Raw genomic sequence first — 23,326 nt, 5'->3', positions numbered from 1 at the left:
TAATACAAAAGCAGATACACAATGAAATGAGAGCTGGTATGGGAAGCACTATCATACGTGTGTGGGCCAAAACCTGGAAGAAACGCTTTTTCTTAATACACATCAAAGGAGTTAAAATGCCACTGCTCACAAAAGAGAATGCTCTGCTGCTTTTTTGCCGTGACTTCACAGTTACAATGAGCACTGACCCAGAGGAGGGTTGAGGACAATTAGAGGGTTCCAGAACCATGGCAGAATTTTGTAAGTAGCTAAGCAGTTCATATCGGCTTTGAGAAAGAAGTCCAATCCTGGGACAAAAATACAATTAAAAAAATTAAATCAACTGTTTGGATTGAAAGAGGTCATCATGTATTTTTTATTTAATGGGCACTTGCAGAACCCTTGTGACTGTCTGTCCCCTGCAGAGAAGCTCCTCGGCCCAAGTCCTGCGGGCTCTAACATTGACAAGTGCATTTGAAGGTGGTTCCGTAAGACCCAGCACTGTTCAGTGTAAGTGTAGACAGATGCTTTCAGGCTGTGTACCTGAATGGCAGGCTGCCAAAAACACCCCTCCGCAGCATGTGGGGCTTATTCTTGCCATCCTTCATCCACAGTGGCTTCTTCCTCAAAAATCTGTGTTTTCCAAAGAGGATGCCCCTGTCTCTCATTGTTACTGAAATGGTGACTCATGCCCTTTGTTTTTCTCTCTCCTGCCACAATAGTTTGCAGTGTGCAGACATCCATACCTCCTGGCAGCTTCTCAAGAGCCTTTCATAATCCATGGGCTGCTGTGAGCAGAACAAGTGGTCAATGTATCCAGAAGTTGGACCCAACAGGAGCGTGTGGCTGAGCTGTTCAACCATGAGGCTGGCTAGGGCTCACCAGCTATATTTAGAAGCCTAAGTAAGTAGGCGAAGCTGTTAAGAGCCCAAGATATCGCAGATTATATACAACACAGGCTGTGTTGACTTGAGCAAGTGGATCTGTACAATGAACCAGCTGGTTCTGAGGACCCCACTTTCACATATTCAGCATTTCTGGGCTTTTGCTTTGGATTTCTCTAGTCTGGTTGCAGGGACGGACTGCCTGCTAGTGCCAAAGCACACTAGGTGGTCTCCCCAAACACATTTCTATCTGAAAGGAGTCTACTTTGGGTTCTTGGAGCTGAGACATGAGCCATCCCGCAGCATGGGGGGATGATCACAAGATTTGCTTCGGAAGTAACTCTTGATCTGAGGTAGAACAGTGCTTATCAGTTCTATCACTGCATATGAAGGCTGCATTTACATCACTTTGCAATACAAATGCCAGCATGGGGCAAGACTTCTCAAATCAAACCAACCTTCTCCAAGCAATTTTTTTCAAGGTCCAGGTAACTGTGGAAGGAAGAGGCTAATTGCTCTGCAAATATGGCAAAGGATGTTTAGTGCCATCAGCAACCACAGCTCTCCTGGTTGCAGAGTTAGTATGAGAGAGAAGAAGATATCCACATTAATTCATAGAAGATATTTGTTGAACCTTTCAATTAGGACAATCTGAAACTGAGACTTGCCACCTATATTTAGAAGTCTGAGTGGCCAAAGCTATTAAGAACCGCAAATTATGCTGTCTAAATGTGGACTTGAAGTCCATGAAGAGGTGTAAATAAACACTCCCAGATATTTGCAGAACCTTCAGTGGAGTCATGAAAAGTCAGAGGGACCCACCCAACAGGCCATGAATCAGCTTTCCATTAAAATCTTGGGCAGCAGAAGTAGACTTTTGAGTGAGACATGAAGGTGAAAAAAGAGCAGTGTTTCCAGCATATGTTTCTTATTCTGTTGAGAGAGGGTAGGAGATTAACAGATGCTCCTCAATACCAATTTCCATAACCCCAGACTCAGTTAAATTAAAAGGCCTCTGGAATTTTTTATCACTGTATTATTCCAAGAGCAAAAGGTCCTTTTGATGTGCAATACTGCTGAACTTAGCCACACGGCATCTATCTCGAAGGGCATAGCCTTGCGCTAATTGCAGTGGTAAATGTTAATCAGAAAATATGCTTGTTTAATTACTTAGTGTGATTAACACTGCAGGAAACCTCTAGAGGATGCATTCAAAAATATCCTCCTTATCCAAAATCAGTAATACATAAATGCCCACCAAACAGCTAACTAAAAGAGACTTTGTACAGCTGGAGCTCAGAGGGATGAAATGTACATTTGTAACAGCCTCTGAGAGAGAGAGAGTATGTGTGTGAACACAACATCCCTGTACCAAGAGACTGTTTTCTTCACGGAGTGTTAGCTGTGACTGTGCTGTCTCTGGCGTCTGGGGAGTGACCAAGGGCTTTGTACACTGGTACTGCATCTCACTCACAGGCAAGCTGAAATTGGAGAATGATTTTTGCAAGGAGATGTGATGCTCTTGGATAAAAACAAAACAAAACAAAACCAAACCAAACCAAACAAAAAACTGACATTACTGCAAGCAATGGAAGACGTAATGGAGAAATGTACAAAAGTTTATGGAGGATGTGACATCAGATTAGTAATGCAGATCCTGCTGAAGAGACCTACTCAAGTGAAGAAAGATGATGCTGTTGCTATCTCAGGCTCTGTGTTGGGAATTGGCATCTAGAAGAGCAGGGGAAGAAAGGAAAAACTGTGTCTGAGAAGAATCCATGTCTTCACAGCCCACTCTGCATCCCTTTTAGACTTTTATCAGGAGGGGCATGCCTTCTCTTTGTGCCAAATCTGTACCCCTGGAGCGGGAGAAAGGAAGCAGAGAGGGGACTTTGTACAAGACACCTTCTTTCATCATGTTGACGTTGCTTCAAGCACTAAAAGGAAATCCAGGAAACTTTATCCCAAAGCATCAGCTGCTTTTGTTTTCCATCCAGACGTCCTTCACCAGCGGGTTCAGGGACACACCTTGACCCCCAGCAGAGGAGGTGTGGAGTGCCCTCCCTCCCCTTGACACCCCTCAGCCCTGTACCCCAGCCCCGCACGCTGACAGGGAGGTTACCAGCGCATCCGGGAGGGGAGAGAAAGCTGGAGCCTACACGTTGGAGGCTGACAGTGGGGACAGTGCCTGAGGCCAGCCAGTGCCACACACTCCTGGAATGTGCACCCTGTGAGAAGCCTGGAAGCGGGGCAGGGAGGGCGGGTGCTCCCACTGTGGGCTGAATATGTAGACTTATCACAGGCCTGAGTCTTCTGGCAGTCCTGGTGGGGCAGGGGCTGACAGCAGGGACCAGGAGTGGCTCCTGTGCTACCAGTGGCTGAGTTTGCCTTGCTGGTGCACAGAAGTGTTCTCTGCAGACACCGTTTAGCTTGCAGCAGGCTCTGAACCGTATACAAGAAGTATCATATAAATGCACCTGATAAGGAGTATCAGTGGAATAAGAGGAGGTGGAAAAACCAGAGAAAGACTGTAACAGATAAAGGAGCGGTGGGTGCATTTTGGCCAAAGAGAAGGCCAGCTGCTGTCTGTAGGAAGAGATTTGCATCTTTGCCCAGTATGTGTGTGGTCCAGAGACTGTCAGGCTAATGATGTGTTTCTCATCTACTTTAAAGCCCATTTCCTCCCCGCTGGTACCTACTTAAAGGCATAGCAAGGCAGTTAGAATAAATAAGAATCATGCAAGCATGCTCTGCTCACCATAAATTGCTACTTGTTCTTTGGTTGACGTAAAAGTTGGAACTAACGGGAAACTCTCAACCTATTTGTGCGCTATATTTTAGAGTTTCTTGGTTCATCTGCTAATAATACTCCAATTATTAAGCTCACATCCAAAATTCTATGTACTTTAAAGCATTCCTGTAAAGTTTGCTCACTTTTCCTATGTAACTTATGTTGACTTGCAAAACTGTTCTGATGTATTTCACTCCGGCCCCAGCTACTTCTCACTTACTTTTTGTAGGGGAAAAAGATTGTTTTCTCCTCCTGAATGAAACAAGAGAGCAGAACCTTAGCAGTCAGGATTTACCTTTACTCTCAGGAGTCTATAGTCCTTAATTTGCATCTGTCTCTAACAATCAGACGCAAGAAATACATGTCCCAATTACATTATGCTCCTACCTTTGTGGCTTTGCAATTTCTCTGACCAAAATGTCTTTTAAATTTGTGGCTGTAAAATCCAGCTTCACCACAAGGGTCTCAAAAAACTCTACAAAAGAGAGCTAGCAAGAAAGGAGAAGCAATGGCTGGCAACATTTTGGCTGCTGATTTCAACTCCTGAAGCATTTTTAAAGTAATCTTAGAAATGGAACAAGCAGTGACAACTCTTTGGTGTCTCTCAAGGATCACCTCACATAAAAATTTTTCTAAAGGATTTGCTTACCTCCTCTGTGATATCAATCTTCAGAACTGCCGTGGTACTGAAGGATGGGGAGCCTCGGTCTTTGGCCTGCACCACCAATGACCATATGCAGTCTTTGTTCTTTGTGATGTTGTGGATGATGTCCAGGGAACGGATATAGGATTTCAGCTTGATTTCCCCAGTACTTTGGTCTATATCAAACACATTGGCTGGATCTGCTTGCATGATGGAATAATCCACAATGTTGTTGGGTTCTTCTGCATCTTGATCTACAGCCTGGTAGGGGCAGTGTAAAGAACAAAGATGTTATTGTTTGTATCTTTGCCTGAAGACAAAATGAAAAGTTTCTGAGCATTCACTTCTGATAATATCCATGCTGTGTGATGACTGGGCTGTTTTTGTTTCATCTTGGAAACAATTTCCCCTTTTCTGGTATCAGCTATGCTACATTTTCTAGTGAAAACCAGCAGGACTAGAGCTCTTTTTGTATAAGCGATTTCTATTTGAGATTAAATAAAATCAGAATAAAACTAAACCATAACCTATCTGTAGAATGCAAATGACCCACTGCTAGGGAGGTTCTCATACAGTGCAGGGGACAAATGTGAAGTGTTAGAGATCAAAGGGATTAGTTCCACACTGAACTGTAGCTGCCTTAATTTTTTGTACTGTGATACTTATTCCAATAACATTAGGTGCTGTGTAATTAGGTTTCATTATATGCATTCAAATATGTGTAACATAGGATGTTCTGCCTGTGAATTGTTATTGCTTTTTTTTCAACCTCCTATTCCGTACTGGATCAATGAATACAATTCTGCAAAGCAAAGGGAAAGATGTGTGGTTGAGCACAAAGGCATGGCAGAAAGGTTAAGTATTCAAAACCTTGTACTTTCGTTCACTCATCTTATTTGGGCTTCTTGTGATCACCGTATAATACAGGATCCTCCACCAGCTGATGGTTCAAATACTGTAAGAGAACTTTATCTTTTGCCTATAGAATTTATTTCTCCTTCTCTGAAGTCTGTAAATACTATGATTCCACGCTTTAATCCATTTGCTGCGTACAAATGGATGTGCAAAGTAAAGCCCCAGGAAAAGCCAACTTTCAGACATTCATCATGATCCCTGAGCATTAAAGAGCAGAGCAGGGGCTTTTCCAAAGCACTCTGCTTTGTGACACACTGTGTCATCTCTCACCTCTATCTTCACCGGTGACCCGATGATCATCGTCTTTTCCTGGATGTTTTCATTGAACTCTGGAGAGTGGTCATTGACATCTAGCACAGTAATAAACACTTCAGCCAAGCTGTATTTCCCATCTGTGTCCTCTGCCTTCACATAGAAATTATACTTTGAGTTCACTTCAGCATCTAATATGGCCCAGGGCTGAGTGTAAATTATACCTGTTGATGGGTGGATTAGAAACCTGGAAAAGAAGCATGGAAAGACTTTTGGGTTTTTTGGCCACTTAATGTGTGTTTACAGCCTGGGGCAAAGGTGGGCTCTAAACATTGAAATGCTGTGCCCAAAGATAGGTACTCTTCACCTAGCTTCTGTCTGGCTGATGATTCCAAATAATTCACTCTACCTATTTTTGGCTAGTTCCTTTAGGCTTGAAAACCAGAGAACTATTGGTGTCTGGTGTTTTTCTATCTATTGCACATTAGCCATTTTAGCTGCATTTTCTGTTAAAGTCTTTGTCCTCAGTAAATTCTCAGTGTGATGGCCTTCTCCCAGAGTGATTTCTTTGCATTAAAACATTAAGGAACTGCCATTTTTTTTTTTTTTCAGTTTCTAAGTACAATGTATTAGATCATGTCCTGCATAAATTAAGATTGATTGATATCACCTCAATAGCTAAGGGAAGCATGCTGCATATCATATTTAAGCTCTTTACTTCTCAGAATGGGTAAGAAAAATGGCTGCTCTCAAATCCCCCAGAGTGCAGGGCAAATTATCTCCTCCAAAAATAATCACTTTTCCATAGACTGGCACTGGGATGGAGTGGGTGTTCAAATTTATCTGTAGCAAGTTCAATTCTACCCATTTGTAATTACTGAGACATTGTCAAAAGTGTCAGCCAAAAGCTTGGATTTATAGAGAAGATACCAACAGAGAGTGTCTTTTTAAAATGAACTGCCAGTGTAGGCTCCAAATGGTAGGGTTTTTAACAGAAGAATCCTTTTCATATATCCTTTAATTAATGTACAGGATAACATAATGTTTTCTATATTCCACCTGTAAACACAATTAAAAGCGATTATAAAAGGGGCACTTATTAATCCAGAATCTTCAATTGTTTTCATTACCCTGTTAAATACAAATACAAGTCTTGATGAAAGCCAAGACCCGGAGGTGGCAAGAGCTGTGCAAATTCTGGGTAGGAGACAGTGCCAGTGCTGATTGCCTCCTTAGCACCCAATCCAGCCTAACCATGCAGAGAAGACTCAGCACACCCATTTTAGTGGAAGAATAGAAGCACTAAGATGTGAATAGATTACAACAGTGCACCCCACTCCCACTGGCAGCTTGGATGTAGGATTACCAGCATAATGGTTTTATCTTCAACAGTTAACATTATTCCTCTTACTCCAGTACAACTCGTCTTTCTGCCAACGCAACTGCATAACCACTGATGTAACCCCTGAGAGAAAAAATCATGCCTCTAATTGAATCTCTCAAATCTGCATCAAACTGTGTGTTCAGCAGATCTGGAGGTCCCAGGGCTGGGGAATCAATATACCCTTGCAGAGCTATGCCATTCTGGCACAAGGAAAGAAAAAAAAAAAAAAAAAACCAAAAAAAAAACCACCTTAAGAAGGGAGAAAAAAGTCTTCACATCTTAATTTCCTCATTCAACAGCATAAGAACAGTGAGTCTGAGTGTCCCCATAGCTCCAATGAGAATAAAGTTATACTCATATTTTTAATAAATCCTTCATCAACAACCTTTACAAGCTTCTTTGTACCCACTGCTACATTTTAAACCTAAGAGTTCTGCCTGCATGACATGACCTTTGCCTGCTTGCCTCTATGCAGTTAGCAGCTAGCTTAAGGATTTAGTGAAGAGCTCAAAATAATCCATCCTGGAAATGCTCCCGTATGTGTATCCTTCTGGCTACAGAAAAGGTTTGCCCTTAACATCTTGGATTTTGGACTTTGTGCCTTCTAAACGGCTTTCACCTTAACAAGAAGAGTTCAGCTTTAACTCCAGGTGGATAATGTACAGAGAAAAATGGATTCTGGGGATGAATGCTTGAAAAGCTCATTCACTTCTAATACTCTGCCCTGCATCCCCACCATGTCCAGGAGCTGCAGGTTCCAGCAGCAATATCTGTGATGGCCAGTGATGTAGACATGGCTGGGAGTCCCGACCAAGGGGCCAGGGCCACTGGTGGCATGGAAACAGTGTGGGAGAAACCAGTGTTTCAGGATGTTCTTACCCCAGCACTGTCCCCATCGACAGGGTAAGGGAGCTAGGCATCATTACAAAATCAAGTAAGCATCTGATTCCCTTCTTCCCTGAAGCAGGACTACTAGGTTTAAATATATAAAATGCTTTGAGCACCCGATGCAGCTGGCCTCCAAAGCTAAAGTTTATATTCTTTAAAGTCTTGTCTTTGATTTATTTGGACAAGAGTTGAAACTGATGTATTTGCACAGCTATGTGAAAAAGGAAGGGGAAAGAGCAAGGGATTTTTTATTTTCCCTCCAGAATTGACTTTTCACAACAACTAGCCCAAAACCCTCTTTCTCTTATGAGCATTTTTCAAACGGTGCTTGAACAGATCCTGTGTATTTGTACTTCAGCTGCCTTATGTCTCTTTGGAGGTTTGTGGGTAAAATTCCATGGGTTCATGAAGCAGATGTTTAATGATAAAACTAGTTTTTCTGTTGTTATTTTCACAAAGCTTCCAAAGAACATGGTATAAATGTCATTGGAAACGAGCAGGTCAAGAAGAAGCCTGTTCTTTTTTTTTTTTAAATTATTTAAAATCTCTGCTTAGAGGTTTTCTTTTGTTTGTTTGTTTTGTTTTGTTTTTTACTTACAGATCTGCTCCTGTTCCATAGATAGAGTACTTGACTTCTCCCCAAAGCCCTGAATCTGGATCTGTAGCCTTAAGAAAAGAAAATGAGTCATCATTTACTAAATTGCAAAAAGATGTGTTTCATTTTTCATTTATCATGTTAAAACCCAAATGCTTTTCCCTCTTTTTGCCATCACATTTTTAGGGGGAAATCACATAAAGAAATGTGCATCTAGAAAACTGCAAAATCTAACACAAGGCGATGTTGCTGGCTGTCCCAGGGAAGATGCTGAGATGCCTCCAGTCTCCTGGGCAGGCTGGTGCCCAGCAGCTCTCTCAGGGAGAAAGCCACTAGATGGCTCCATCTATTGACATTTAACACATCTCTCCTTTAACAGAGATGAAGCTGATCTCAGTGGCACGAACTGCCCACTCTCAAGCCTTCTAATTATCAGTTAAATATTAATGTATATGCCCTAGGCAAAATAATTTACTTTATATAGAGTATTTATTTAAGTCTCTGCTTGTTTAATTGATTTGATTTAAAGTAATGCATAACAAATATTTCAATCTATACACAATATTTCTGCTTTGTTTATATTTTAATCACTCTTGTGCCTGTGTGACTTTTAGCAATGCAGATACTACACCAGATGATATCTTTGTTCCGGACTCTTGTCAGCTTCCTTTCTCAGCTCAGGATTAGGGAAGCTATTGATTTGGTAACAGCAATTTCCATAAGCTCCTGCTTCTCTGATAGCTCTGAGGAGGTGCTATATTATGCTGTTGTATCTGGGCATCAAAATTCATGGCGTCAGTGGTTAATTCATTCATCTTCCTGTTTAAATATTTTAAAACTAGAACAATGTCTTTAATTCCTGCATGGTTAACATAACACACCTGCAGCCCTACTGATAGGTGTTTTTTAGTTCTTCGACATGAACTTGTCAGATTTTCTCACTCCATAATTTTGACCACAGTCTACGTTAAGACTGCCTAACTTTTCCTACAACATTTGCATGCCCGGGCCTTCTGCCAGAACTGCCATCCTGAGTACTTGGTGTATTTCAGTTTGTCAAGTATATTTGTGAATCTGGGTCAAGTACTGAGTTGACAGCACGACAGTAAATTTTATGTGGACTCCTCAGCTATGCTGTCCTGTGCACCTTGACTCAGAATGGTTAGTTTGGTTGCTTTTGAAAACTTTTTTTAAATTTCTTTTTTTTTTTTTTGTTGTCCACCTCCTAGAATTTTTTATTTCCCTTGCTACAAAGATAGCGATGTTTGGGAGTCTCTGTTTTCTACAACTTTCTTATTAGTTTCCTCTAATAACCTTTTCTGTATTGTTTATGTTCCACTTCTTTCATTCTTCCATCCCCAAAATTTGCCTTTAGCACTTTATTATCATGATTATTTAATCTTCTTTCTTACTTGCAGCCAGCTTGTGCTGGAGATCTCAGGCAATCTGCCTCCATCCTTACCTGTGAAGCCCCTGCAAGGTGATTTGCATCACCCACAGAGCCCCACGTGGCCAGGAGCATTCCCGACTTTGTGACATGAGATCTCTTTCCAGTCTGAGCAGCTGCATCGAAGAGATACAGCTCATGCCAACAGCTGGAAATGATTCTCCAGCACATAGGGCCCACGTAATACACTGGCTTTCTTTCTATGAAAACGTGAGATACTGGAACACCTATAGGCATATTTTTCCCACTGTAAGATACTTACATAGGGATCTCTCTTTCCCTGCCCTTTAATGTTATATTCTTGCCTTCATTAACCGTCTAATTATGCATTTAGCAGCCAGATTCCTCCCAGGAGGAGGAGACTAATACCTACTAAGCAGCCATCTTGTTTTCTTTCTACTCATACTTAAGCAAGCAAATCCAGTAAATCCAATTCCACTTAGTCATAACTAAATCTTCCCTCTGGTCACTGATTTGACTGGGGCTTTCTTAATACTCACAGACAACGTGATTTGTCTTAAAAGCAGATGGCGTTTAATTAAAAAACAAAGTAAATTTGTTGTTCTGAAAAATGTTTGCCTAAGACTTTTTTTTTCCAGAAATGGGATTGTGTTTTGTTTTTTTTTTTTTTTTTTTTTTTTTTGTTTGTTTGTGTGTGTGTGTGTGGTTTGTTTGTTTGTTGTTGTTTTTTTGGTTTTTTTTTATTCTGGAAAAGAACTGGAGTTTGGTCCAGAAGCTGAATGGTGAGTAAGATTTGCTACTTGCCTCTGTCCAGTATTTTTAAGGTACTTCTAAACTGTATCCACAGACACCTAGAAAAGAGAGCATTTCGCAAGAGATGAATGAAACTTACTGTAACGGCAACTACATTTGATCCCCCCGGGGAGTTCTCGGGGATCCTGGTAACGTAGTAGTCAGAGGAGAACTTTGGGACATTGTCATTGGTATCCAGCAAGCGTATCACTACATCAGCTGTCGAGCTGAATTTCTCTGGTGTGTTCACCTCTATTGCAAGAAGCTAAGAAGAGAAAAACAGGAAATTACTACAAAGCAGCTATTATTACTTCTTAAAAGTGCTTCCTTCCACTGCCCATGGCACATTGGTACATTTTAGCCTGGTTGGACCAGACAGCTTACAGAGATGGTGAGCCCAGGCTTGTTTGTGCATGCTTGCAATAGGCAATCCAGCTGTGGAGAGAGGACTTCAAACCTGCGTACACATATGAGACTTCATGTGACATATGTGATTGGTCATAACTAACCAATACAGCTCAAAAAGCCATAACAGAAGCAAGCAAACACCTATCTCTGGGCAGCTCCTAGAATTTAGGAAAATACAAGCACTGAATAATTTTGAATAATCACGTAAATTGAGTCATGATCCTTTGCAGAGGAAACATAATTTCTTCATAAGGAAAGGAGTCAAGGCAATAAACTGCACCAAACGTGATAAAGAGATGAGAGAACAGGTGCCCTGGGATGATTGGAAACAGCAGTGTCCCCACCCCAAATGCAGGATGGTCAGGGATCAGGCATGTTCAGCAGAATCCCATTTCACAAAGTCTGTGAGAACTCCTACCACCAGGCTTCCTGGGACTCTATTCTCGCTGCCTCATGCTGATTAGGACTTCATCAGGTAACCACTGGGACTTATGAATTGCCTCTGAGGAGGAAGAGAGAGCTCTGGCATAACACATTCTTATAACTCTGCTCACCTGAGAGCGAGACCAGGGATGGGGAGAAGCCAGCAGCATGGATGTTCTGGCTGGCTGTCAGCAGAGCTTCACACGAGTGCATGCCAATCTCATCCCTCAGCTGAGGGTTGGCACTGCTGGGCTTGCAAGTTGGTTTCTCGCATCACCCCTTAATGCACAGCTAATTGATGCGGGGAAGAGCAGCCACCACAGAGGAGGAAGAGGATAACCCAGGTGTCTGGTGCGTGGCAATGCTCAGTAGGCAGCAGAGAGGGCTCTCAAATCCCCACTTTGGATCAGACCTGAGCAGGTATTTAGTGAGTCACATCCAAAGCCTCAGACACTTTTCCACAGGACTTCAGCTACTCAGCACTGAATGCTTTCTCTCTTATTCTTAGTCTAACATAAAATAGCAGCAGTGTTTCTACTGTGCCTCTGTTTGCTCCTCGGTAGATTAAGGGAATGTCAGCAGGAAGCCTAAACTGGTAGAGCAGCAAGCCTATTACTCTGGTGGCGTGTGACTGAGAGAGAGCAGTTTCAGCAGCAGGTACTGAGAGACAGCGAGTCTTCCACAGCCTCCAGCCCAGGCACCTGGTCCCTGATGGGTGTCTACGTCACCCAGAGTCAGCACTAGGACATCAGTCTTGGGCTCTATAAGGGCTGAACCCAAATCAGTAACACAACAACCAATGGTCAACCATTTTTGGTTTTTGTGATTGAGCAGAGACCTTGTTAACACAAGGCAGGAGGGTTCTGGAAACCTGCTGAAGATAGCACAACACTAACAGGCGAGTGAGCAGGACATTTAACTGAGATAGGAGAGGCTCAGCTGAAAAATCTAGCTGTGTGGGCTTTAGATCCCAGTAGACATACATCCCAGGAGCTCCCTCCGAAGGGCTGAACGCCTAAGTGGGCTTTGGAAGGTGGAGCAGGGCTGCCACAGCATCCCCTGCTCTGCTGGTGCAGCGCCTCGCTGGGACGAGGGCTGTGGGAGCTCATCCTTCCCGCGCTGCTCGCCGGGTGCTCCACCTGCCTCCGGCCACATCGCAGGTCCCCGCGGGGCAGGCGGCCCGTGGTGTGCACCCGTGGGGGCACCGTGGGCTGGCTGTGGGGCACACGCTGTGTTCAAGTCCCTGCGCTGCTAGATTCGCGGTTTGTATCACCTAGAGGGGACAGGGTTTGGGGAGGGCGGGGAGCCGTCTAAAGTAGACAGGGAAAATGTTGTCTCAGTATCACCTCCTGGAGCTGTTCCTCCTGTGTGAACATTTGTACTGGTTGGAAATAAAAAGTGGATGGGTTCTTGAAGAAATTAATCTTGACGGAGTGCTTGTAATTACTATAGGACACATCTGCTCTGAAAGGGGAGTTCGGTCACAGTGTCTCTCTGCTAACTTTTGTGTTTGGGAGTCTTGGATGGTGTTGCAGCGAAAGAAATTTTTGAAGGGACAGTCATACAGGCATCAGCATAAACCTGCTTGTGAGCAATCTCAGCCCCTAAAGCAGCACAGATATAAAATCTTACTGCTTATTTTGCATGTGGAGCTATGACTAAATTATAACATCTGCAGTGAAATAATCTTTGCTTCTGGAATTAGCCCATCTTAGAATACCTTTTGAGAGCTTAGTATTTTTACTTTGTTTTCTACATTGATTTTTTATTCCCTCTCTTTTTAGCAGCCATAGCCCAGCTATGTCAACATGCTGACAACAACTTCCTTCAGGGAGGGATTTTTGCCAGCTTACTTGCCTGCAATTTCTTATGCAGAGCTGTATTGTTTGCTCTATGCAGAGGGAGAAAAAAAAATAGCTTAAAACTATTACGTCACAGGATTACATATCAACAATTCATACAAGTGCCAGGAGAACAAACTGAGACGTAACCTGAAAAGTGCCAGGTGAATTTCTAAAATAGAATTTGATTTTGGCAACTGAAGGTAATTGCAGCCTCCTCTGGTCCCGGCCTGCGGGAGATGTGAGCATCTGCAGAATCCGAGGGGTGGGTCCAGGCTCCTCTCAAGGCAGGATGTACTCTAAGCTGAAGGAGAGGGAGGCAGGAGGTTTGGCCCCCAAAGCATCTCAGTGCATAGCAAGGTGGGACAGCAATATCTGGGCCCTGGGGCAGAGGGACTTGTGATCTAAGAGGCCAGGCTGGAAGAGTACGAATTACCACAGCAGTCATACCTTGGGAAACCCACTCTAGCTCTTGCAGCTGACAATGAAGGAGCTCCTGACTACCAACTACATCTGAGAGTCAGCCCTAAATGAAAGACAAATTTTCTCTAGTAGCCTGTGCTTCAGGTAGTTTTTCAGTGCACCTCCCAGACAAACTAGCTTTCATTCCTCTCTGGCATTTTACTGTTCAATAACTAACCAGAGGAGACGGATCATTGCTTACAGAAAAACCCCCTGATATTAGCTTCTCAGAGCTGCTGTGGGATACATGTTGAATAGAAATAACAATATATTTAATCCAAAATTCTAACCAGAATGACTACATTGGCAACTAAAACTGTGTAGGAAGCAATTTGAACTTTTCAGAGAAATGAAGATGGCAGTAAGGTATTTATAAAGTATTTGCTGCCATATATTGCTACCATATCATCCAGCTGCACCTTCTTCATTTGGAATCTAGACAGAGGCTCTGCATTTTTAGCAAGGCCTGATGGTCTTTCTCCAGTAGAAGTAATTTCATCCAAAAAAGGAGGTTAATAATTGCTTAAGCTAAAAAAATATATATCCTTTTTCCTGTTAATTAATTCTTTCAGTGTTCATGACAATCACATTAACTACTTTGATTTCTATTAGTATTCATGAGGAGGCCATCTTTACTGGTCCTTTGGTAGTTTAACCTGAATAAATGTGCGCTTATTATGATTAGTTTCGGTAGAACTTTATAGTCATTTCAGAATCTTCCATTTTAATACAGTAATGATGCCTCATATTTTTGTATCATCTATAACCTATGAAGCTCAAAATGACTAAGGAACATTACAAGAGGAGACATGAAGCATACTGCAGTGAAATGGCTTGCTAAGGACACAAAGCAAACTATGTAGCATGGATGAGGACAAAATCCAGGAAGTTGGCTCCTGGACTGTGCAAAAAATGCCCCTTCCTGTACAAAATCAAAACTAGCATACACAGCTAGATAGTTTTGGCAATCTTTTTTTTTTTTTTTTTTTTTTATTATAGGGAATGTCTATGCTATTCTTTGCAGTCAGAACTGAACCATCTATACTCATGTTCAGTAGCAGCTGACACAAAACCAGACTACTTAATTATCTTGATGAGCCAGTGAATCCATCAGGGAAGGTGGCAATGCAAGGGTCCAGCTTTTGAATGAAAGCTGTTTCTTGGTTTAGAGCAAGGGTGAGAGAGCCTAGGTCAGTCTGCAAAAGGCCATATAGATAGATATAGTCTGAAAAAGGCAGTGAGCAATTTTGGGAAATTCTCTTCCAGTCAGATGGAGTCTTCAGCCTGCCAACATTCAAAAGCATGATCATGAACCAAATAATTTAGGACTAAGCAGGTAAAGTTCTGGCTCCAGGGAAATTAGGATTATGTTAATGTGAATTTATCATTGTGAGAGCAGAAATAACACCCTTAGAGTTCAGTCTAGAATGACTCAGAGCCAACATGCAGATTCCACAGGGAGATAATACTCAGCATTTTGCACTGACTGGACTAAATTAGTCCACAGATGCATCCATTAAACCTTTGGAAGTTGATGAACCAGAGGCAGAAATGAGTTTCCCTCATATGGAATATAATATCACTGACAGTGCATCAGACAGCTCCAGGTGGATTAAGAAGCTAAATCCTATCAGATACATAAGCCATCATACACATATCTTCTACACAGGCAGAGAGGACCTGGAAAGCAGAATTACCTTGAAGGTTAACACCTGGAATTTTTCATAGTCAATAGCAGCAGAATCTTCCACTATTATTGTAACCTGAGCCTCATTCAAGACAGTCTGGGGAACCACTCGGAAGATGCCACCAGGTCCAACAAAACGGAGGTTGAATTTAGCATTGGCTCCCTGTGAATAAAAGCAGATTGTTTTCAGTGAACGATGCATTTCTTACAGCCTAGGTTGGCTCTGTTTCTTCACACTGTATAAAATTAAAATGAGTCTTACTGCTTAGAGGCCTCTGCTCTCTATCCCCCAGGCAAGAGACTGCTAAGAAGCTTAGTTATATAATCCCTCCAGCCCTGGTCACAAGATGGACACAGGTTTTCTTAAAATAGATTGACAAGCTTGGTTATTCTTTCTGTCATAATGGAAAAACACTGCAGCAGGACTGGCAAAGAGAGGGACTCTTGTGGCAAGCAGCCCTGGGCTTTGTACCACACACAGTGAGCTAGTGCAAGTGACAGAGATGACACTATGTGCACATCATCAGGCATGTCCTGCCTCCTCTTGCTTCCTGCCAAGGAAAGGCAACTGAACTGCCCAGGACAATGGACCCATCAAAACCCCAGCCTGTGTCTTAAGAGCTCACAGCCTGGGATGATGGTACAGACCCATGAAGATGTGCAGTTTCCAGAGGTGGTACTCCACAGTTTGCACCGACTGGGTTAAGCTAGCCCAGAGTTACAGCCACTAAACCTTTGGAAGTTGATGCACCTGGGAGGAGAGAGGAGTTCCGCTTTGTGCAGAATAAAGTCTGACACATATTTGACAGCTCCAGGTGAAGCAAGCCAAATCCCATAATATAGATAACCCTTCTATCCAGACAGGGCATGGGAAGCAGCGGTATCTAAAAGTTTACCGCCACTTGTGTGTGAGCTGGGAAGAATGAGCCAGAGCCAGGTGGCCATACCAATTCTTTTAAACCAAGCTGGAACACAGAAGAGAAAAGATGAGTGGGGATTCTCATATTTCTGCCTTACAGGGGAGGTGGGAAAATGAGCTGACACCGCTTCACTGGCTCTCTGAGTTCACCAATTTCTCAAAAATGTCATGTTTACACTGTGACAAACTAGTCAGATTCACTGACTGGCTGGTGCCATGCTCTCCCCCAAGCATGAATCTTGAGATGAAGAATTTCTAATAGTAACTTTCAAACAGGCTAACTCTACTTTCAGCTGTATCCCTGGAGGGCTTGTTGAGAGCAGTTCTTGTTGCAACCTTAGCTTATGTCAGGAGGAAAAGTGTTCAGCAGTAGTCACCCAAAGGAAAGAGAATGATCTTGGATCCAAACTCAGTGGTCTGCATTGTTTGGTCATACAAACCCCTCAGCTAGAGTTGACAACAGGCTCTCTTTTGCTGGGTAGTAAAGCCAAACACACAGAGCCAGAGATGATGGACTATAGAAAATAGCGCTGATGGGGAAAGCTGACCATCTGACCACACAAAGTCCTCTGCGCTTGGGACTGTACATGACTGGAGGGACAGTGGCTTGGGGCAGGGAGAGAACTGCATCCTCCAATAGCTGAGTGATTTCTGACAGTGAAGCCCACTGAACCCAGACCTGCTTGGAGCAAGCCATGCTGCTGCATGTCTTCAAGCAGACAGCCATGGGACACAGGAATGACTGAAGGACTAACAGCACTGATCCCTAAGCTGTGTCTGTCAGATGAAGAAGGCCGGGGGAGAAATTCTGCATAATGTTCTTGCAAGTAAAGATGGCATTTCCATCAAACTGTAGGCCTAAACCAGACCTTGCCCACAGCTTCCTCCTCCTCACCTGCACCACCCACTTTCCGCAAAGAAAGAGTCACTAGTGGTTGTGACAGAAACAGACACATGTTTAATTTTCTTCTTTATATACTCCTCTTGTGCAGAAGGGAAAACATTGCTTTCTATGCCTTAAAAGAAAAGCAACCCACCCCACTAGAGTGATTGATGTCTTACACTGTACTAGAAAGATTCTTGAGGAATCTATACAGTGTATTTAGCAAAGTTTTCTGCTTATTTCATAGCCTAACTTGCAGCCTGAATATTTTGTCAGCCTACATATGATAAATATATATTTTGTCTCTAAATAGACGAGATAGGTTTTGTTTCTTTCATTCTGCAGCAACATCCCCCCTGACAATAGCAGAATAAACGTAGCACTACTTTGAAAGCAGTCATTTATCTGCTTGCTGCAGAGCAGCAGGAGGGAGGGGGAAGAAGCTAGTGGGTTTGATAGAGTACAATACAGTCAAAACAGCACAATACTGAGCACAGTTATATAAGAGCACTCTTTCCAATAGTAATACAGTTCTCAAATGCATTAAGCTTTTCTCTTGTCACTACCTAACCTCAGGCTAACTCTGATGGATGCCATTCATACAGTATTTAGCTTAGGGATCCCTATAGCAACCATCACCATAGTATCTACGGGCATCACAGGTCAGTTAGATAGCAGACTGAGATGGATGGAGTATTCTTTTCCTTTATCTAGTTAGTGTTAGTTTGGCTCTGGCATAATTTTTAAGATTACCTAAACATATCACTCCAGTGGGAATGATTTATCAAAGCGTGCAGTGCAGACTCTGGCTGTAACATAACGGCCAGAAGGATAATATATTGTAATAAAACCAGTGTAAGGGTACGGACTGTATTGTTTCCAGAAGAGGCTGAGAAAATACAGACAGCAATTGCACCTGAAGTTACCAAAGTGATTGGAAACTCTAAGTAAATCTCCAAAGGGAGTACATTCTCAGACATTGCATTGACAAGTTAATATAATTGAGGGAAGTTCATAAGGACTATTCGACTTTAGTTGCCACAAGAACTGGGCTGCAGCTTTAGGACCACCCTTCTCATTGACAGAACAGTATATGACAGGCTAAGTATACTTGTGGGCTAAATGCTCTGTGGTAATGGACCTACAACTACTTTGTCTGCCCTAGGTTTTTGGATAATGCAGGTGAAAGAGTTGAGTTCCTAAAATGGCATTTCCCCATCTGACAGCTCTTTCTAGTCTTTGCAAAAATAGGGCAGGAAAACTGAAAGTTCACATAGTTTCCATTTACCTGATCTGAATCATTGACTGTAATCTTCAATCCTCTCAGGATTTCACCCTCTGGGGGATGCTCGTACATGGTCAGTTCAAATCTGTTCTGGGGACCATTTTCTCCATAGAACGTTGGTGGGTGGTTGTTGAGGTCAACCACCCGTATAGTCACCATGGCAAAAGCGTGCACTGAGACATCACCTTCCTGACTGATTTCTGATGCCTGGAGCAGGCAGGAGAGAGAGAAGAATGATGAGGGTATACTCTCCTCAGTTCCATGTTCACCTATTGTTCTGCACGTACAAATCACCCTAACACACTAACTTATACAAAGATTCACAGCCTTATATTTCTCTAGAAATCTCAGCCCATTTCACACTGAAGTTTATGATGATTAGAAGATTATGGTAATAAACCAGTCCCAATAAAGCCTCAGTGAAAAAATTCTCCTCATTTTGTTAGCTTAGTAACTCACCCTAGGTGAAAACAGTTCTCTTAAGACAGATAATCTAATAGAGGCAAGACAATTGCCTGTCTAAAGTGTTGACAGAATAGAAAAGGAAGACAATCTTTAAATTTGCTGTGGTACCACAAGTAGTTGATTTTCACATTGCTGCAAGGACTGCAGCCTTGAATACTCCATGAGAAAAACTATGCCTGCAGTATTTAGGCAAACATTTGAAAAAGAAAAATGACATACTTTTTAATTATTTTTTTTTATTTTATTTGAGATTTAGTCTCTAATTTACAATTCTGCTTTGCTGTCTAGACAAGCTTAACTTAAATTGAGTATATTTTGGACAGACAAGCAAATTTAGTTGACATTTTTCTGAATTGAAAGATCAAATCTATCTGGGTTCCAACAATTCTAACATGCAGCCTGGTTCACTGGATTGAACCTAAGACATCTCTTCTGTCAGGACAGAAACTCTGGCTGGTGTTTTTGTAACAAAACAGATATCTCTAGCATACTTTTTTGCTCAAAGTGTTCAAAACCAAAGACACTAGACTGCTAAATTTCTCTGAAGCTGCTAGTCTGGTAAATGAGGTGTCTGTCACTACCTACGCTGGGTAATGCAACACCCTTGTGGTTCCTCAGGCAAATTTTGTAGTCTGTATGAGCTCCAGGTTGCCATAGGTATAACTAGAAGTTCAGAAAAGCTTGTAAGGGTTTAACTAATCCTGTATTTGGGAAGCGCTAGCAGACAGCAGTAAACCAGAGGGATTAGGGGATTAGGTGCCTGAGTTTAATTCGGGCAATGGGAACTCTATGAATCTCCCAGGTTCAGCAAACTGCTTGAGCTCACAACCAATCAAGTACCCTTGGGGACGCTACACTGGTTCTGACAGTGTGCAAGGCCTCACAGCTGCCTTTAGACAATATTGTCTTTACCAAAACAAACTCATGTGGTTGTAATATGCATTTACTGAAGAAAACTGATATGGTCTTCACAATTTAACTCTACATTTTAAAATTCTCAGTCTTTAGAAAATGCTTAAAACAACGCAGCCTGTCATACTGATACTAGCTCATCAAGGTGTTAGTGTGTATTTGTATGTGGCTGATCAGGAGTGGACATTGATATGACATTGCATGATCTACCCCAGTGCTATTACTAATCATAGATTTGACAGTTACCTATCTCATCACATCATGGTTACAAGACATTAATTCCCAGTTTAGCAATAAAATCTGAAAACAAAGAGAACAGTTATCTACATACTGTAAAGAATGTTGATTCTATAGACTTGGAGATTAAATTAGGACAAGATGACTTCATTTGAAAAACGCAATTTGAGACACTAAATATCCCAAGGAACAAAAGCAGTTTGTTTTGTTTCATACTCTCTGGCACTCTGCTCAAATTTAGGAGACAGTTTCTAAAACGGGTGAAGTCAGCTACAAATTGAGCTATAAATTGACAATCATGCCTACTCATGGTGTTTAAGACCAACAGTCTTCAAATGGCCACAGAACTTACCTGAACTTTTAGTTCATACACTTCTTTCTTGAGCTGATTTGGGCTTTTTGTAACAGAAATGGCTCCAGTTGTGTTGCCAATTTTGAATGAACCTTCACTTCCTGCAATAAAACCCAGATGCTCTAGTTACATGCCACACTTCCTTTTTCTGAACAAGCATGAGCAATTAACCATACTCTTCATTAAGCATATCTTTGTCCATATGTGCATCCAAATCTATTAGCAGATCTGAAGCTGCTTTTGAAAAATGAAGCATTTCTATGTCTGGTCACAACAAGATGAAAACACAGATGAGGGCCAAAAAGGGTTTACTCTCCTAGGAATGACTCAGTGGAGCTGTGCTCCTATGGACAGCTGCCCTCACTTTCCTCTTCCCTCCCCGGTCAGGTTCCCTTCAAGCCTCAGCAACCAGGCATGCAGATTTGGTATTTATTTCTATTATGCTGTCTTATTTATATGCTGGTTTAGACAAAAATAGACATTCCTCATTTTAATTAGCAAATGCATAATTAAATCTCTGAGAAACAAGAACATTTCTCTCACTAATGTTAACTAAGGTGAGAAGTCTGACAATCTGTCTAAAAGAAACATAGTCACTCTTCCTGCAGACAGCATCTCTGGAGAAGCATCTTCTGGCCTTAGACATGCAGTTGTTAAAAAACTCTCAGCCTCTTGCAAGGCTGTCCTCAACAAAAAGGGATTTTTGAGGATCTGGGGTAAAACCCAGGCTTTTTGCATTGAGGTAGAGTCTGACACAAGGCAGGACAGGGCTGAAGGCTGACTTTGCTAAGGCCAACCTAACTTCCACTGATCTGAACAGAAGATCAGTCACAGGGTGACCATCCCTTGGGACCTGGTGAATTTGTGCTGAAGGAAATGCCAGCCTGCAGAGAGGCAGTGGTGTCTCATCGCAACATCTGTGCTCATCTCACCATCACAGCCACAAGCAGGCTGGTGCCCAGGGAGGGGTCCAGCCAGCAGCTCAAGGAGCCTTGTCCTGTTCTGCCGAGGGGCTTTGGGCCCTTGCATGTTACCTCACGTACGGTATTGGCCACAACCTACGCTTTGTGGCAGAGCCTACCTTTGAACAGAAAAGAGAGGAAAGCCCTTACAATGAACGAAATCAAGCCTTCAGAAATAAAGGATGATGACCTGAAAGCCCAGTCATTTTTCTTTTTCTCTAACTCAATTCCAATGCTGAGTTTTAAACCATCTGATAGTATCCCATTGTGCTAATACCTGCAATAATTGCAACTTCATTAAAGTACACTAGACACAACATTGAACAGATATTGACTCATACAATGGTCAATTATTAAGATGCATTGGCCTGGAAAGTACATCCTGGCTGAGAAGAAGCTTAAGTCAATAGTGGTTTCAAGCCACCATACTTCATGTTATTGTCTAGTTATCACAGGGAAATTGGTAACTCAGAGTACTTAGCATTATGTGTGTTCCTTCATACAGCATGCTCAGAGGACTGGAGTATTTTCTAAAATTACCCCACACTCCCTGGATAAAAAATGTTTATAAAGAATAAACAACTTCCTATTTGCTGTTAGTATTTTCTTGCCCTTTGACAACCCAGCCTACAGGTACTGGAATAATGGCTTGTCACTAGTAATGTCAGAGTCTGAGGTGCAGGGGCAGAAACCTGTTGTAATCTATTGTTCTCTATTTCTTCAATTTTCCATGCACTAAAAGCATATTCCTTTCCTCTCTTTTTCATTTCATGCTAACAATATCCTGTGTTAATGTGCATAAGGAAAGCCTGCTCTCCATTAAGTCGCATTTTGTGCTACTTATCCGTCATCCCCTTCCATCTTCATTTTCCACTCTTTCCTAATCACTTACCTTTTTTATCCCATAGCACCTTTTTGGTCCTCCTATATTTTCTTTGGAAATCTAGTATCTTTCTTCATTAATCCTATTTCCCTTTGACATTTTCCCTGGTTCATCTGCTTTTGCTTATTCCTTTTTCTCAATTTCTCCCTTGTCTAGCATATTTTCATCCCACTTATTTGTTTTTACTCATTCTCCACCTTTCTTTTTACCTTTTCTCATTTTCCATCTATTCTCTTCTGTGACCTGTTTTTTCTCAATGTTTCTACCTTCCTTTTACCATCTTCTACCTATTCCCTTGCACTGAGGAGAAGGAACCTCAGTACGGGTCCCATCCCACATCAAGGTAAACCTCAGTTGCAATCCTCTGTCCTCTCTAGACCTTGCTGTTTAGATCATGTAACACAATGAAGAACTTACTGCATAGCTCTGCAACTACACCTCAGATTTCTCTTATGAAATTTTGGGATCTCTCACACCTGGGAATTGGGGTGCCCAGTTGCCATGGAAGTCTTGTTTTGGAGGAAGAGAGAACCAAACGAAACTAGAATTGTAGCTTGGAGTTTAGTTGAGCTAAGTTGTTGACTTTACCAGCTAATGAATCATTAATTCAGGTAAGTCTCACATATATGCTATTAAAAGATGTGTGACAGACAGTCTTGGAATAGCTGATAAAAAGCATTAACCTTCTGATATTATCCACTTTCTTCCAGTGCAGTGTACAGCCAGTGTCTCTTTACTGGTAAATGTAATTTTTTCCAAGAAATCAGAGGTCTGGCCGTTTAGCCACTTTAATCACAATATTAATAAAAATACCCCTCTAAATACCATGTCTGGGTCTCCCAATGCATTCTCTTGCCTACCAGATTAAACGATAGAGATGCTATGTGGCAGTGAATGTATCTCCCTTTACACTTTCTGAAATGACAAGCAGGCTACTGATGCCTAACAAATCAGCAACATTAACAACTCCAAGTATAGTTCTGTGAAGGAGATACTAAAACTCAGTGAATCGTATCTTGGCTGTTCTCTGGTAGACAGGGTCCTGGAGTTGTTTGAGGTACTTGACATTATTTCAT

General features: G+C 42.1%; 1 protein-coding gene across 4 annotated transcripts in view; it reads right to left on the bottom strand.

The window, feature by feature from the left end:
• Positions 1-23,326, bottom strand: part of CDHR1 (cadherin related family member 1) — a 50,304-nt gene that overhangs the window by 6,000 nt on the left and 20,978 nt on the right. For all 4 annotated transcript variants that reach the window (XM_032994137.2, XM_009970500.3, XM_032994139.2 and 1 more), the window contains 7 exons: positions 20,406-20,506; positions 18,443-18,646; positions 15,363-15,515; positions 10,632-10,796; positions 8,335-8,402; positions 5,483-5,711; positions 4,304-4,558 (listed from right to left, as the gene is read on the bottom strand). In XM_032994137.2, coding sequence (XP_032850028.2) covers positions 4,304-4,558; positions 5,483-5,711; positions 8,335-8,402; positions 10,632-10,796; positions 15,363-15,515; positions 18,443-18,646; positions 20,406-20,506 — 1,175 coding nt within the window. The remainder of the gene's footprint in view (positions 1-4,303; positions 4,559-5,482; positions 5,712-8,334; positions 8,403-10,631; positions 10,797-15,362; positions 15,516-18,442; positions 18,647-20,405; positions 20,507-23,326) is intronic.

Source organism: Tyto alba, unplaced genomic scaffold (assembly GCF_018691265.1).
Source record: "Tyto alba isolate M040663 unplaced genomic scaffold, T.alba_DEE_v4.0 Super-Scaffold_1, whole genome shotgun sequence".
NCBI lineage: Eukaryota > Metazoa > Chordata > Aves > Strigiformes > Tytonidae > Tyto > Tyto alba.
The sequence above is the reverse complement of the archived record's forward strand: the minus strand, read 5'-3'. Positions and strand labels throughout refer to the sequence as shown.